The sequence below is a fragment of the Dama dama genome, chromosome 12, assembly GCF_033118175.1.
Source record: "Dama dama isolate Ldn47 chromosome 12, ASM3311817v1, whole genome shotgun sequence".
Classification (NCBI taxonomy): domain Eukaryota; kingdom Metazoa; phylum Chordata; class Mammalia; order Artiodactyla; family Cervidae; genus Dama; species Dama dama.
In genome coordinates, this window is record NC_083692.1 from 81,466,937 (window position 1) to 81,481,513 (window position 14,577).

Consider the following 14,577-nt stretch of genomic DNA (forward strand, 5'->3'; position numbering starts at 1 on the left):
ATCAGGGAAACATACGGAAGAAACTTTAAAGATGAAAACAAATACTAATCAATCACCATGTATGCTCCTGTTTAAAAGAATTATTAAACTTATGAAACTATTAGAAATTTGAGCACTAACTATTTGATAATATCAAGGAACTGTTTTTTTTTGGGGGGGGTAAAAAATGGTTTTATGATTGTGGAGTTTTTTAAGTTTCTATCTTTTAGAGATACAAACTAAAATATTGATAAAATGCTAAGATGGCTGAGATGTGCTTCAAAATAACATAGTGGGGACTTCCCTGGTGGTCCAGTGGCTAAGAGTCCATGCTCCCAGTGCAGAGGGCCCAGGTTCCATCTCTGGTCAGGGAACTAGATCCCATATGCTGCAACTAAGACCAGGTACAGTCAAACATGATGGACATGGAAAGAGTATCAATGAAGCTAGATTGACCATGAGTTGGTAACTGTTGAAACTGTTAATATGGACGTGTGAGTCTACTATACTCTTCTATTTACCTTTATTAAAGAAATTCAAGCATAATAAAAAGTTTTACTAAAGATTTTTTGTTGATTAAGTAAAGGGTAAAGAAAAGCATTCAGCTTACATGTAGTAGAGTACTACATGAAATATCCTAACCCATCCAAGAAATTCCAAATATCATAATGCCTAATACAATCTAGGAAACTGAGAAAAAAAATTACTTATTTATGGCTCTTGGGAAATATTTTTAATGGGTGAAAATTTAGCATTTTGCTGGAATGTTCACATTAGCACAACAGAAAATTTTTTAAAAAGCTATTTTTAATGACAGTTTTCGCAAAAAAAGATCATTTTAATGTGTCAGAACATCACATTCATATCTTCTCTTTCTAGTGGCTTAAGATTTAGGTCATCAAAACAGTATTATGGTACAGGCAAAAAAAAAAAAAAAAAAACAGACACATAAGCCAATGGAACACAATAGAGAATCCAGGAAAAAACACAGGTATATACAGATCAACAAATATTTGACAAGGGAGCCAAGAATACTCAATGGAGAAAAGACAGTCTCTTCAATAAATGATACTGGGAAAATCGGATACTCACATGTAAAATAATGAAACTAGATCCCTATCTTACATCACTCACAAATTTAACTCAAAATGAGTTAAAGACTTAAATGTAAGACCTGATACCATAAAACTTCTCAAAGAAAACAATGGGAAAAAGCTCCTTGACACTGGTCTCAGCAATGATTTTTTTTTGGATATTGCACTGGGAAGACCCAGAGGAATGGGATGGAGAGGGAGACGGGAGAGGGGATTGGGATGGGGAACACATGTAAATCCATGGCTGATTCATGTCAATGTATGGCAAAAACCACTACAATACTGTAAAGTAATTAGCCTGCAACTAATAAAAATAAATGAAAAAAAAAAAAGCATAAGCAACAAAAGCAAAAATAAACAACTGGAACTACATCAAACCAACAAACTCTGTACATCAAAAAATGACCAACAAAATGAAAAGACAAGCTCTGGATGAAAATATTTGCTCACCACCTATCTTACATGGGGTTAATATTAAAAAAATATACAAGGAGTTCATACCAATCAATAGCATAACACCAGTTAATCCAATTTTAAAATGGGAAAGGGATCTGAATAGACATTTTTCTAAAGAACTAGTTCACGTCCAACAGATACAAGTGCTCAACATCACTAACCATCAGAGAAATAAAATCTAAACCACAATAAGATACACCTCACATTTGTCAGAATGGCTATTAATATTATCAAAAAGACAAGCAGTAATGAGTGCTGGTAGGTGTAGAGAAAGGGAACCCTTGTGCACTGCTGGTGGGAATGTAAACTGGGACAGCTGCCATGGAAAACGGTATTGAGCTTCCTAAAAAAAAAAAAAGTTAAAAGTAGAACTACCACATGGTCTAGCAACTCCACTTCTGTGTGGAATACATCATAAGGAAACAAAATCACTATTTCAAAGAGGTATCTACCCATGTTCATGGAGCATTATTTAATTGTTTAAGTGTCCATCAACAGATGAATGGATAAAAAATAATATGGTGTGTGGATACACATATACACAATAGAACATTATTGGGCCATTAAAAAAAAGGAAACAAATTCTGCCATTTGTGACAACATGAATGAACCCTGAGAGTATTATGCTACGTGAAATAAGTCAGAAAAAGACAAATACTGGATGATATCACAGTGGAATTAAAAAAGAAAAAAACAAATTCATAGCAACAGGACAGACTGGTGGGAAAAAAAAGAGGGTGGTGAGCAACATGGGTAGAGGTGGTCAAAAGGTGCAAACTTCCAGTTATATAATAAATAAGTTCTGGAGATGTACAACATCATGACTACACTAGCAATACTGTATTGGTATTTGAAAGTTGCTGACAGATTTTAAAAGTTCTCATCACAAGGGAAAAACGTGTAACTGTGTGAGGTGATGGAGGTTAACTAAACTTACTGTGGCAATCATTTCACTATATATATATATATATATATATAAAATCATTATTTTGTACATCTTAAGTTTATACACTGTTAAATGTCAATTATATTGCAATAAAACTGGGGAAAGAAAGATCTACATCAACCTGACCTCTGGCTATGCAGTATTTTGCCATCAACACAGTAGCACACACTGAGATACAGAGTGTGCCTATCACAAGCAGGCTTTTCAGGCACAGCTTCTATTAATATATTGGTGAAATGATCAGAGAGTCTTCTATTTTAAATTCATGTATTTGTGCAAGAATGTACTATAGGACTAATCTAAAACTAGCAAAAAGATTAAAAGAAATATATGGAAATATAGAAAAGTACTTCAAATGTACTTAAATTATATTTACACAAAAGGCTAGCATTACCTGTCAGATGGGACAAACTAAATTATGTACTTGAGTTTCTTCCTGCTTTTAAGACCCCTTAGAAAGTGTCACAGCTCTATATACTGGCCCAAACTGCTGATTTATGCATCATAAAATATGGAAATGTGTGAAATTGTTAAGTAGACTATTAGTTGCCTCTTTAGTCACTCTTGGTAGCTAAAGAGACTCATAAATTATTTCAACAAACTTGTAGGGTATATTATGCTAATAAAAGTGGTCCTGCTATACAACCATTACCAAACTGTAAAATTCAGTATTTTGCTTTTGATGTTTCACAGAAATGTAAAGTGTTAACAATAACAAAAACACATACAATTATTAAGAGCATAACACCCAAACCAAAAAAAACTACCTGGGCAATTTGCTTTTTCTTTAGAATCTAAAAATATGATCTCATGCATCAGAGCAAGAGATGTGATTCCCCTTCTTTTTACCACATATATCCAATAAAATTAATGACTGTAAAATTTTCAAGTGCTTTTAAACCTAGCTATTGAAGTTAACTTGTTCACCTTGATTACTAGCCATAAGCAGAATATATTTACTCAAAATACCTACCTTCCAACAGAGGAATAAGATTTTTATGGCTTTATGGCCGGATTACCAATCAAGGTCCCTCTGGTTATTGATCTTTCTATAAAACACAGTTATAGGACATTTCTCCAATACATTTAGAAATCCTTGAAAATCTCCCAAACTAATAAATACTATAAAAATTACCAATTATACTAGAAAGAAGGGTTTCCCAGGTGGTGCTAGTGGTAAAGAACCTGCCTGCCAATGCAGGAAACATAAGAGATGCAGGTTCCATCCTTGGGTTGGGAAGATCCTCTGGAGGAGGGAATGGCAATCCATTCCAGTATTCTTGTCTGGTGAATCCCACGGACAGGTGGGCTATGGTCCATAGGGTTGCCAAGAACTGGAAACGACTGAAGCGACTTTAGCAGCACCATACTAGAAAGTAGTACCTCCCACTGGCACACCTATCCTAGGCCTCTGCACCTGCCTTGCTATCTTCATAGTCACTATCTTCTATTTATTCACTAACAAGGTTCATTCACAACTATAACAGTTCCAATATCCAAACTGTATTTCTAAATCTAGTTAAAGAAACACTCTAATTTATTTCTCAGATGCCATATTGTCATTTTTAGGTGAGAAGCACCCGATATTCCAAATAAGCAGGTACTTGAGCTTAACTGGCTGTATTTCCCAATGGTGATGCCTTAATCATCTCTAAACAGAGCCCTGAACAGTGTCCAGCACAAAGAGGGCAGGGAACAAATCCTAAACATAAATGAATTTTTATTTTCTCAGGCCTCATTTTAAACTATAACTTCTGAGACTTCTTCAACCACTAAACTGAAAAAAATTCTTCAAAATATTTGTCTAGATAAACTCTACCTTAAACCATGTTTGCAAATAAGCCATAGCCTCTATGAAAACTATGCCTGTTATACAATCAAATTAACTTTTTGTTTTTTAAGGAGAATAGAGTTGGAAATATGTATTTATAATCTGGTACTTTGGAACAAGTGATGATTTTGTCAAAAGAAAAAAAAAAAATGTTAGAACATCTGTTAGAAGATCCTTCCAGAAAAGCCTAAGCAATCTACAATGTACGCTGTATGTGACATACAATTCAATTAAACAACCACAATTATAAAAATTATTTCTGTATCAGTCAGATGTAGGCTAGAATGTGCTGTAGAAATTAACAACTCCCCAAAGCAAAGGTTTTATTTCTCACTCACACTACCCATGCCTCCTTCTACCTGTCTTCCCATTCTACCTCACACTGCCTATCATTTTCACTATAGGACTTAGGGCAGCCAATACTTGCCATACTGAAGTAAAGAGAAAGAAGATGATGAATCATCCACTGGCTCTTAAAGCTCCTGCATATTCCATAGGCACCTTCTGCTCATCTGCTCACCTTTCACTGGTCAAAACCAGTCACATGACACACAACTTCAAAGAGACCAGAGATATGCAATCTTAGTAAAACCTGGTGAACAACACTAATGACTACTACTATCTGGAATAGAAAGATTTAGGATCAAATCCTTGTTTTGCAACTTACAAGTACACTTACTTCCTCATCTATAAAATACAAATAGTAATAACTACCTTATAGGGTCATCAAAAGATTAAATGATATCATGTAAGATATTTACCAGAATACCTGACCTTGATTCATTGATTCAATAAATATTTGGGGGATGTCTGTCAATCACCTTTCTAGGTACTGACATATAGTAATTATGTACTAAATAAGTTTTTTTGCTTGTTGTTGTTGTTATTAGAAATGCTTTTTGAGTTCCAACCAGGAATGAGTTGTCACTTCTTAGCGGAGACTTCCAGTTGTTTTCCAATAGCCATTTTCTTCCTTATATGGTAAGAGAGCCCCTGATTCTCACTGGACATATGATCTCATGGAATTCAGACTACATATGCCAACTGTTCATACAGTTAAGACGACCATAGGTCTAAGTTCTGGCTACAGCAGAAAATGTCATGTGGCAACTAACCAGAAACTTCCTTACGGGACAGCAAGTATGAACCCTTTGTCTACTTTCTCATCCCTTCCTCCACCAGGCCATCCAGAATATCAGTTCTATTGCGGACTGTGAGACAGAGACATGGCAGGAACAAAACAGAAGGATTCTCATTTCCTGACACTATGGAGTATCATACCAGCCCTGTGCTGTTATGTAAAAAATAAACTTTCATTTTATTTAATCCATTGTTATTTTGCATTTTCTGTTATTCGCAGCCAATCTTAATACTAATTAATAAAGCAACATAATCTGTCAACTTTTTAAAAAAGCAACCTACATGAAAGAATAACAACTCTTGATGACCATCCCCGCTACATCTTCATAAAAGGAGGTACCACTGAAGGAAGCAGCAGTATACAGCAGAATGGCTTGAAGAAGACAAGAGTTTTACAATCAGTTCTTCCATTTCTTTGTAAACCTCTGGCAAGCTATTTAACCTAGCCCAGCTCAGCTTCTTGTGTATAAAAGGGTAATAAGATTTAAATAGAGATATTAAATGTGAGAATTAGTGGGAAGAGGTTTATGAAATTACTACATAAATTATAAATAATTAAACAATATCAGTATTACTTTATCAACTGTTCCCTCTCCCTCACCTTTCCTTCAGAATTGGGGCATGAAGACAGATTGCAGTACATAAGAATCACTTGGAGAGCCATCCTTAGAGATTCTGATTCATTAGGCCTAGTGCAGGAACCATGAATCTGCATCTTCAACCAGCACCTCAAGGGACTGGTGAAAACAGTCTGCCTATTACACCTTGAGAAACACCACTTCAGTGATCAGACCCTACGTGTAATCCTGTACTCAAGTGCCCCAATATTTGAAGACTGTGACGAAACACAAGGATAATTCCATAGCCTCTCCAGTGCCTAAGTAAATGACAAGTACCCGGTAGATAAATCAGTAATTTTTGTTGAACTGATGAACTGAATTGAAAAATGACAAAATGGGGCTGAATCAAATGACCCACTATGGATGTCCACTTCTGGTCAAACTAATGTATGTAACAGGCCTTCCTGCCTGAAACAACTAAAAAGCTGCACAAATTAGAGGAAACAACAGTTTTTAAGACACTGGCTATCAAGTAATAAAGGACATGATTCCTGAGAAATAACAGAAAAAAAGGAAGTGAGTCTTACCATTGACCTAGAATACTTCTTGGAGAAAGTTTCCAGGCCAAACTACAAGAAGCAGCACAGGCAGAACCTGACTAGCTGTCCCTAAGTGGGGGGGACGCAGCCTCAAGTCCAGGAAGGTCAGGGTGAGCCTGCAAGCTGGAATACCAGAGAGTAGAGCGCCACGCCAAGAGAGACCCCTCCTCAAATCTTCAGCGCATACACGTGTGGGAGCAAAGGCCCAGAGTCTGGGCAAAGAACCACCGGAAAGGACTTCAGGAACAATCCTGAGTGCTCACACAGAGCAGGGAACAGGGTCTGTTCTTATCAGCCAGAGAGAGAAACCTCACAGTGTAAAGGCATTGGGTAGAGCATGTATGTTGAAGAGTTTCACCTCGGGAGGGGAAAAAAAAAGATCTCCAGATCAAATGCTGCTCTGGTCACACCTGACAAACCTCAAAAGCAAGACTTGAAAGGATCACACTGCTTCCAAATAACTTATCCCAGCAAAAAGCTCAAAGAGTATTTATAGGAATCCAAAAATATCCTGCACCCAATAGGGCAAAATTCACATCAGGCACCCAATCAAAAATTACCAGGTAGGCAAAGAAGAACTACTACTTCACTATTTTAAAAAATAATTTTCTTGGGGTTTTATTGAATCTTAAATTTTCCTTAAAAAAAAAAAGCTACAATCATTTTTATCATTTTTCACCCTGTGTGTTAATCTCAAAATTCCTCATCTATATTACTGAACAGCTAGTCCTCATATGAAATATTAACAGTTCTAAGACAAATGGCATAGTGGTTAAAGGGACAAGTTTTAGAGGCATGAAAACCAGGGTGTGAATTCTCTCTTTAAGTTCTCTGTGTTCCTGGGCAAGTCACTGAACCTCTCCGAGTTTTAGTTTCCTTATCTATACAATGGTATAATAATATTTGCTTCATAGGACTGCTGTAAGAAAAATACCAAAATAAACAATAAATAGTAGAAATATCTTCCCGGGTGGATCAGTCAGTAAAGAAACTGCCTGCCACGCAGGAGACCACCAGCAGTGTAGGAGATCCAGGTTTGATCCTGGGTCAGGAAGATACTCGAAAAGGAAATCGCAACCCACGCCAGTATTCTTGCCTAAAAAACTCCACAGATAGAGAAACCAGGCAGGCTACAGTCCATGAGGTCACAAGAGTCAGTGCAACTGAGCAACTAAATCATCACATCATAATTATCACACTATCTTAAGAAAAGTAAGCTACCACACAGTCAAATATTTACTGAGCACCTATCATATGCTAGGTAATATGCAGGCACATGAAATACAAAGGATGCTGTTAAGAGGACCCAAAGTATATCTTATGTTGAATCTGCATTTAAAATTTCATTTTAAGTACAAACTTCATTTTCTATTTCTTAATTTCTAAGTAGGGCAATTATTTTAAGTTCCTTCTATAAAAACTAAAGGATTTTTTCCCCTTTTGAAAGGAAAAAAATAAGACACTGTCAGGTTCAACCAATTAGGGCATGTCTGAGAAATCCTTGGAGTGTGGAAAATGTGATATAACTTTAATTTAAAAGCAACTTGCAATTAACATCACCTTTCAAAATTATTCTCAAATTAGTAGACTAAATTACATTCAAGCATAAAATACATAAAATGGACCAATCTGTTATTATTTATGATAATTCTTTCAGAAAGGCTGGGCTAACAGATGTAAGGAATTAAAATCAAGTTCAAGATGTGTTTCATTTGCTTATTCCACTTAAATGACAGATGGTTTAAATATTAACCCTATTAATAAAACACTTGCACATTCATTATTAATCTGATTGCCTTACCTCATAACCCCACAAATCCATTTTTATTAATTTTACTATAGGGTTGCCATTTCATTCAAGGTCTTCTAAACTCTTGCTCTGCAAAGTATCGTCCTTGAACCAACAGCCCGTATCACCTGGAAGTTTGTTAGAACTACAGAACTTCACTGCTCACATCAGACCTACTAAGTCATGATTTACGAAATGACGGATATGCACATTGACATCTGAGTAGCACAGTCCCAAACTGTTGATTTTTAAATATTTATTTATTTAACTGCACTGGGTCTTAGTTGTGGCATGCAGAATCTTCAGTCTTTGGCATATGAACTCCTAGTTGCGGCATGTGAGAGCTAGTTCCCTGACCATGGATTGAACCTGGGTTCCCTGCATTGGGAGTGTGGAGACTTAGCCACTGGTCCACCAAGTAAGTCTCTAAATTGTTGATTTTTTTCACACTTTTTTTTGCATTATTACAAAAAGTTTATTTGTGCTCTTGCACTGTTGGTGGGAATGTAAACTGATACAGCCACTATGGAAGACGGTATGGAGATTCCTTAAAAAACTAGGAATAAAACCACCATATGATCCAGCAATCCCACTCCTAGGCATATACCCTGAGGAAACCAGGATTGAAAAAGACACATGTATACCACTGTTCACTGCACCACTATTTATAACTAGAACATGGAAGCATCCTAGATGCTGATCGACAGATGAATGGATAAAGAAGTTGCAGTACATATACACAATGGAATATTACTCAGTCAGAAAAAGGAATTTGTTTGAGTCAGTTCTGATGAGGTGAATGAACCTAGAACCTATTATACAGACTGAAGTGAATCAGAAAGAGAAAGATAAACATCATATTCTAATGCACATATATGGAATATAGAAAAATGGTACTGAAGAATTTATTTACAGGGCAGCAATGGAGAAACAGACATAGAGAATAGACTTATGGGGACATGGGGAGAGGGGAGGAGAGGGTGAGATATATGGAAAGGATAACATGGAAACTTACATTACCATATGTAAAGTAGATAGCCAAAGAGAATTTGCTGTGTGGCTCAGGAAACTCAAATAGGGGCTCTGAATCAACCTAGAGGGGCGGGGTGGGGAGAGAGATGGGAGCGGGTTCAAAAGGGAGGGTGTATATCTATGGCTGATTTATGTTGAGGTTTGACAGAAAACAACAAAATTCTGTGAAACAATTATCCTTCAATTAAAAATAAAGTTTATCTGCTTCCAAACTGTAGTTAACTTATCTACAGATAGTAACTTTTCATAAGAATAATTCAATTCAGACAAATAAATCAATATACATATACATTCCATAGTCTCTATATAAGATGTCTCAGACTTGACCTTACCTCTCAACCAGGACTCCAAGTCTTAGAAGTACTACACTTGTTGTACTATTCATTTTTTTCTCTTAATCAACATTTTTGCCTTAGCATTGTGGCCATTGTGATGAAAGTCTTCTTTGTCATTAAACAACTATATAGAACAGGAGCAGGAAATCAGATTCTCCCCACAATTTTAAGAAAAAATGAAAAAACTCAAAATAGATTCAACCAAGGTTGAACTTTAAAAGTCCCCTAGAGAAAAAAAGACCAGAATGACTCTATTCTCCAAAATAATATATTTTTATGCTTTACTTAACACACATTTTTTTTCTTACTGCACAGGTACCACATTTTTAAAATAAGAAATTCACATGGGACTTAGTGCAGTTCTTTAGATGGCTCATCTTTTATCATTACTATTGCACAACAGTCACAGAACACATAAAATAGAACAAATCTTGTTTTCTCTTTCGTTTTTCCCTCCCAAAATGACAGACCTAGGCTGAAACTGATCACAGCAGGTAGGATGGTTCGGCACAGATTCAAAGAAAAGTACAAATGTTCAGTTTTCAAAAGCACTGCAAAAGCAAACCTCATCTCTTGTCACTGTAGCTGTGGCTTTATGCCAAACATTTGAAAACTGTTGAAAAGTGTTGCTCCTTATAAGCAATTATGAAGAGCCTTGCAAAGAAGAGGAAAGAAATGTAATAACTCCTTAGAATGGTCTAATGTCCCTGACCTCCAGGTTGCAAGATAGGAGTCTAAAAGTTACCCAGTTGCATCTGAGGCTGTGCACCCAACAAAGATCCTTGAGGAGAAAGAATTATAAGGGTGTGAAGAGATGGTATCAAGGAACCTGCTGGGCAATTTCAATAATTAATTGTCCTCAAACGTTTCCATTCTTTCAAGATCCTATGATAGATTAGTGATTCTTCAATTTAATGCTATTCATTCAATTTTGCATTTGCAAGCTATACTACAACTTCCCCTTCATGGATCACAGCTTTGTTATGGAGAAGTGGCTTCCATAACTCAATGACGCTATGAGCCATACCCTGAAGGACCACCCAAGACGAACAGGTCATAATGAGTTCTGACAAAACATGGTCCACTGGAGAAGGAAAAGGCAACCCATTCCAGTATTCTTTCCTGGAGAACCCCACAGACAGTATTAAAGGCAAAAAGATATGCTGGAAGAAAAGACCCTGATGCTGGGAGAGACCGAAGGCAAAAGGAAAAGGGGGGTGGGGGTGGGGCAGAGGATGAGATGGTTAGATAGCATCACCAACTCAGTGGACATGAATCTGAGCAAGCTCCAGGAGAAAGTGGAGGACAAAGGAGACTGCAGTGCCATAGTCCATGGGGTTGTGAAGAGTCAGACACGACTTAGCGACTGAACAATAACTATTACAATTTCTCAGGATGTGCTCTACAGAATACAACTAAGTAGTTAATGCCTTTTTTTAATGGTCTTAGCTCTAACAGTCTAGAAATTGGTGAACAATTCGTTATGCCCCATCTCTACTCACATTTACAGTCAAATCTCTCAGAAGAATTGTCCACACACATTGGTCACACTTTCTCACTTACTAGTTACTCTTCAGCCCACCCCTATCTGGCTTCCACCCCCTTCATTCTACTGTAACTTCTCTTGGTAAAAACCATTAAGGATCTTCATGTTGCTAAATCCAAAGGACACACCTTAGTCATCATTATTCTTCACTCTGCAGCATCATTCAACAAAGTTAATTGTTCTCTCCCTCTTGTAATAATCTCTTGTAGCTTTGATGGATTTGCCTTCTCCTGGTATCTCCCAACTCTCTGACCCTTGGCAATCTGCTTTAGGGACTCGGTCCCCTCTACCTGTCCTGACCTTGAAGCTTGGTCCTGAAATCTTGTATCATCTCTTAACTATGAATGTCACCTTCATGTTGATGACACATTTACATCTCCAGCCCAGATGTTTTTGCATTCAACATCTCCACTTGGATGCTGCATAAATACATTTAAACCCAATACATCTGAAACTGAAGTCTTGGATCCTTCCTTCACTGTTCTTCCTCCAATGTTTCCCAGTCCAGTTGCTCCTGCCAGAAATTCAGGAGCTCTTTATTCTCACCACTCATATCCAGTCAGTCTCCAAGTCCGGTCATTTTGGCCTCCAAAACATAGCTGTAACATGCCTGGTCTCCCCATCTCTACTGCCATTCTCCCTCCCTATCCTCCCACCCTTGCCCTCCTAAGTCATTATCAGCTATTGCCCACCACACTGCAAAAGCATTTTAAGTGATCTTCCTGACTCTACCTGTTGTTGTTATTTAGTTGCTAAATCATGTCCGCCACTTTCGAGACCCCATGGACTGTAGCCCACCAGGCTCCTCTGTCCATGGGGATTCTCCAGGCAAGAATTCTGGAGAGGGTTGCCGTGTCCTCCTCCAGGTGATCTTCCCAACCAAGGGATCAAACCCAGGTCTCCTGTATTGCAGGCAGATTCTTTACCATCTCAGCCACCAGGGAAGCCCAAGAACACTGGAATGGGTAACCTAGCCCTTCTCCAGGGAATCTTCTGAACTCTACTCGTATTCCTCTCCAATTCTATCTCTACTCTTCAACCAAAGTGATCTTTCAAAGATGAAAATGCTCCAACTTAAAACCCTTTAGTGGCTTCCTATTGGTTTTAGGACATTGTTCATAAGGTACCTGCCTACCTCTCTAGACAACCTCATCCCATGGCATCTGACCCCTTGTTGTCTAAGCACCAGACTCACTCTTTTTGTCTGTACATTACACTCTCTGAGGTTGTACAGGTGCAGGGCCTTTGCACATGTTGTATCCTTTACCTGAAATTTGCATTCTCTTTTACTTTCTTCCTACCCACTGCTGCCCAAATCATACCAACATACATACACAGGCACAATCCAAAACCCCAGGGTCCACATCCAGCAGTGAAACCAGACCAAAAGGAAGTGAATGATCAGCAACCCGTGGCATTAAAACATATCACCAGGACAAAATAAACACTTATATAACTTTATCAATAAACACTTCTATAACTTTATACGAGGCACTGTTTGAGTGATTTATATATATTAACTTAGAGTTCACAACCATACCACCCAGTGGGTACCATTATTATCTCTAATTTAAGATAAGGTAACAAGGTAGGGGTTTCCTAGGTGGCTCAGTGGTTAAGAATCCCAGTCCCTCAGGAATCAGGCTGCAGTCGTCCCTCCTTCCCTGCCGGGTGAGAGCCTCCCAACCCTTTCCGCCCTCAGGCCTCACCTTCCATGTCGGGGAAGAAGCCATCCCAGCTTCCTGGCCAGGCCCAGGCGGCTCCCCAGTGCCGGAGGGCATGAAGCGGCCATACCGCTGCAAAGGCCACTGTGCCGCATCTCCTGCTCGTAACCCGAGACCCGCGTGCTCTTTTCCCGCCTCCGCCATGTTTCTCTTCCTGGCTTGGGCAGCCGCAGCACGCCTGTCAATCGGTGCAGCTAGCCAATCAGAAAGCGAAATGACCCAAGGCCCACCCTCCCCCAGAGTGGAAGCCAATGGACAAACCCCAGAGACTCGCGTGAGGGTGGGGCGAGTAGGGAGTTGCGGTTGTCCTCTGGTTAAGGGCGTAGTTCTGGACCTTGGGCATCTCATCTTGGTGGGTAAAGTGGTGTTGGTAACTTCCACCTTCAAGTGGGACTGTGACGCTTATAAATGGTAGTTGGCCTTTCAGTAGTTCCGGCCCTCAACTTCCGTTAGGAAGCCCAGGACATCTGCGGCTCTGAGACCTTTCTGGTAACTGGCCTTGAGATTTCTACACATTGGGACTAGGCTAGGTCTCTGCGCTATGTGGACAAGTGTGGTTTCCTTTTTCACAGCAGCCTTTCAGATGACAACAGCCCTGCCCACCTCAACCCCACCAAAACACAGCCCCAATTCTACCCACCATTCAGGAAACCCATCTTCCTGCGGCCCCTAGACATATTCCCTCCAGACGGTCCGGTTCTCTTTAAAAGAGAGGAGCAAATGAGTGGGATGTTGCTAACGATGAAAGGGGAGGCTCAAACAGCAGGTGCAACTGAGTAACAGGTCTGAATGATTTATAATCAACAAAGCACTTCTACATCTGTTATTTGTTCTCTCAACAACCTTGTGGTAAATTAAAGCAAAACAGAGATTATTACCCTCATTGAATAGATGGAGGTGCAAAATAGTGTCCTGAGAGTAGAAGCAATTTGTGCAGCCGGTGTAGGACTGTGGACTCTGCAATCTCTCCTTGAGTCTACCCCACTTGCAAAGAATTTGGGTATCTGTGCAGGCTGGGTCAAATTGGAAGCATTGTGTATGGAAGATGGAAGCTGTGTTAATCCAACACATAAAGTTAAAATGCAAACAATTTTTAAAACCATGCATTTCAAAGGGTATTAAATGCATAGGCCATGGTTGGAGAAGGGGTCATTTATTCACTCAACAAAACACCTTTAAATGTCTACAGTATATAGCTATGTTAGTAACTACAGGGATTATGGAAATATGTTAAGCATGAATATAGCCTTCTAGGACCTTAGGATCTAATAAAGAAGACAAAGAGAGGTACCCATGATATCTGACGTTAATGCCAAGTGAAAGGTGCTTTAAGGATTCAGGTAATGTAAAACTCTACAATCTGGAATGGCAGTAGCATTTCAGTCCCAACTTGAAAGGTCAGTAAAAGCATCCCAAGGGAAGATGGATGAAACTGGTCTTCCAGGTGGAGGGCAAGTTGAAGAGTAAAGTTGCAGAAATGAGGATAGTGACATAATCAACCAGAATGCAAGGGGTTTTAAGGAAGATGAGGCCACAAAGATAAGTT

At 38.7% G+C, this 14,577-nt stretch overlaps 1 protein-coding gene across 1 annotated transcript in view; it reads right to left on the reverse strand.

Annotated features, from left to right (window-relative positions):
• REC114 (REC114 meiotic recombination protein) overlaps positions 1-13,176 on the reverse strand; it is a 108,680-nt gene extending 95,504 nt beyond the window's left edge. The window contains exon 1 of the mRNA XM_061157908.1: positions 13,017-13,176. Within this exon, the coding sequence (XP_061013891.1) occupies positions 13,017-13,175 (159 nt within the window). The 5' untranslated portion in view covers position 13,176. The remainder of the gene's footprint in view (positions 1-13,016) is intronic.
• Between the last annotated feature and the right edge of the window lie 1,401 nt (positions 13,177-14,577).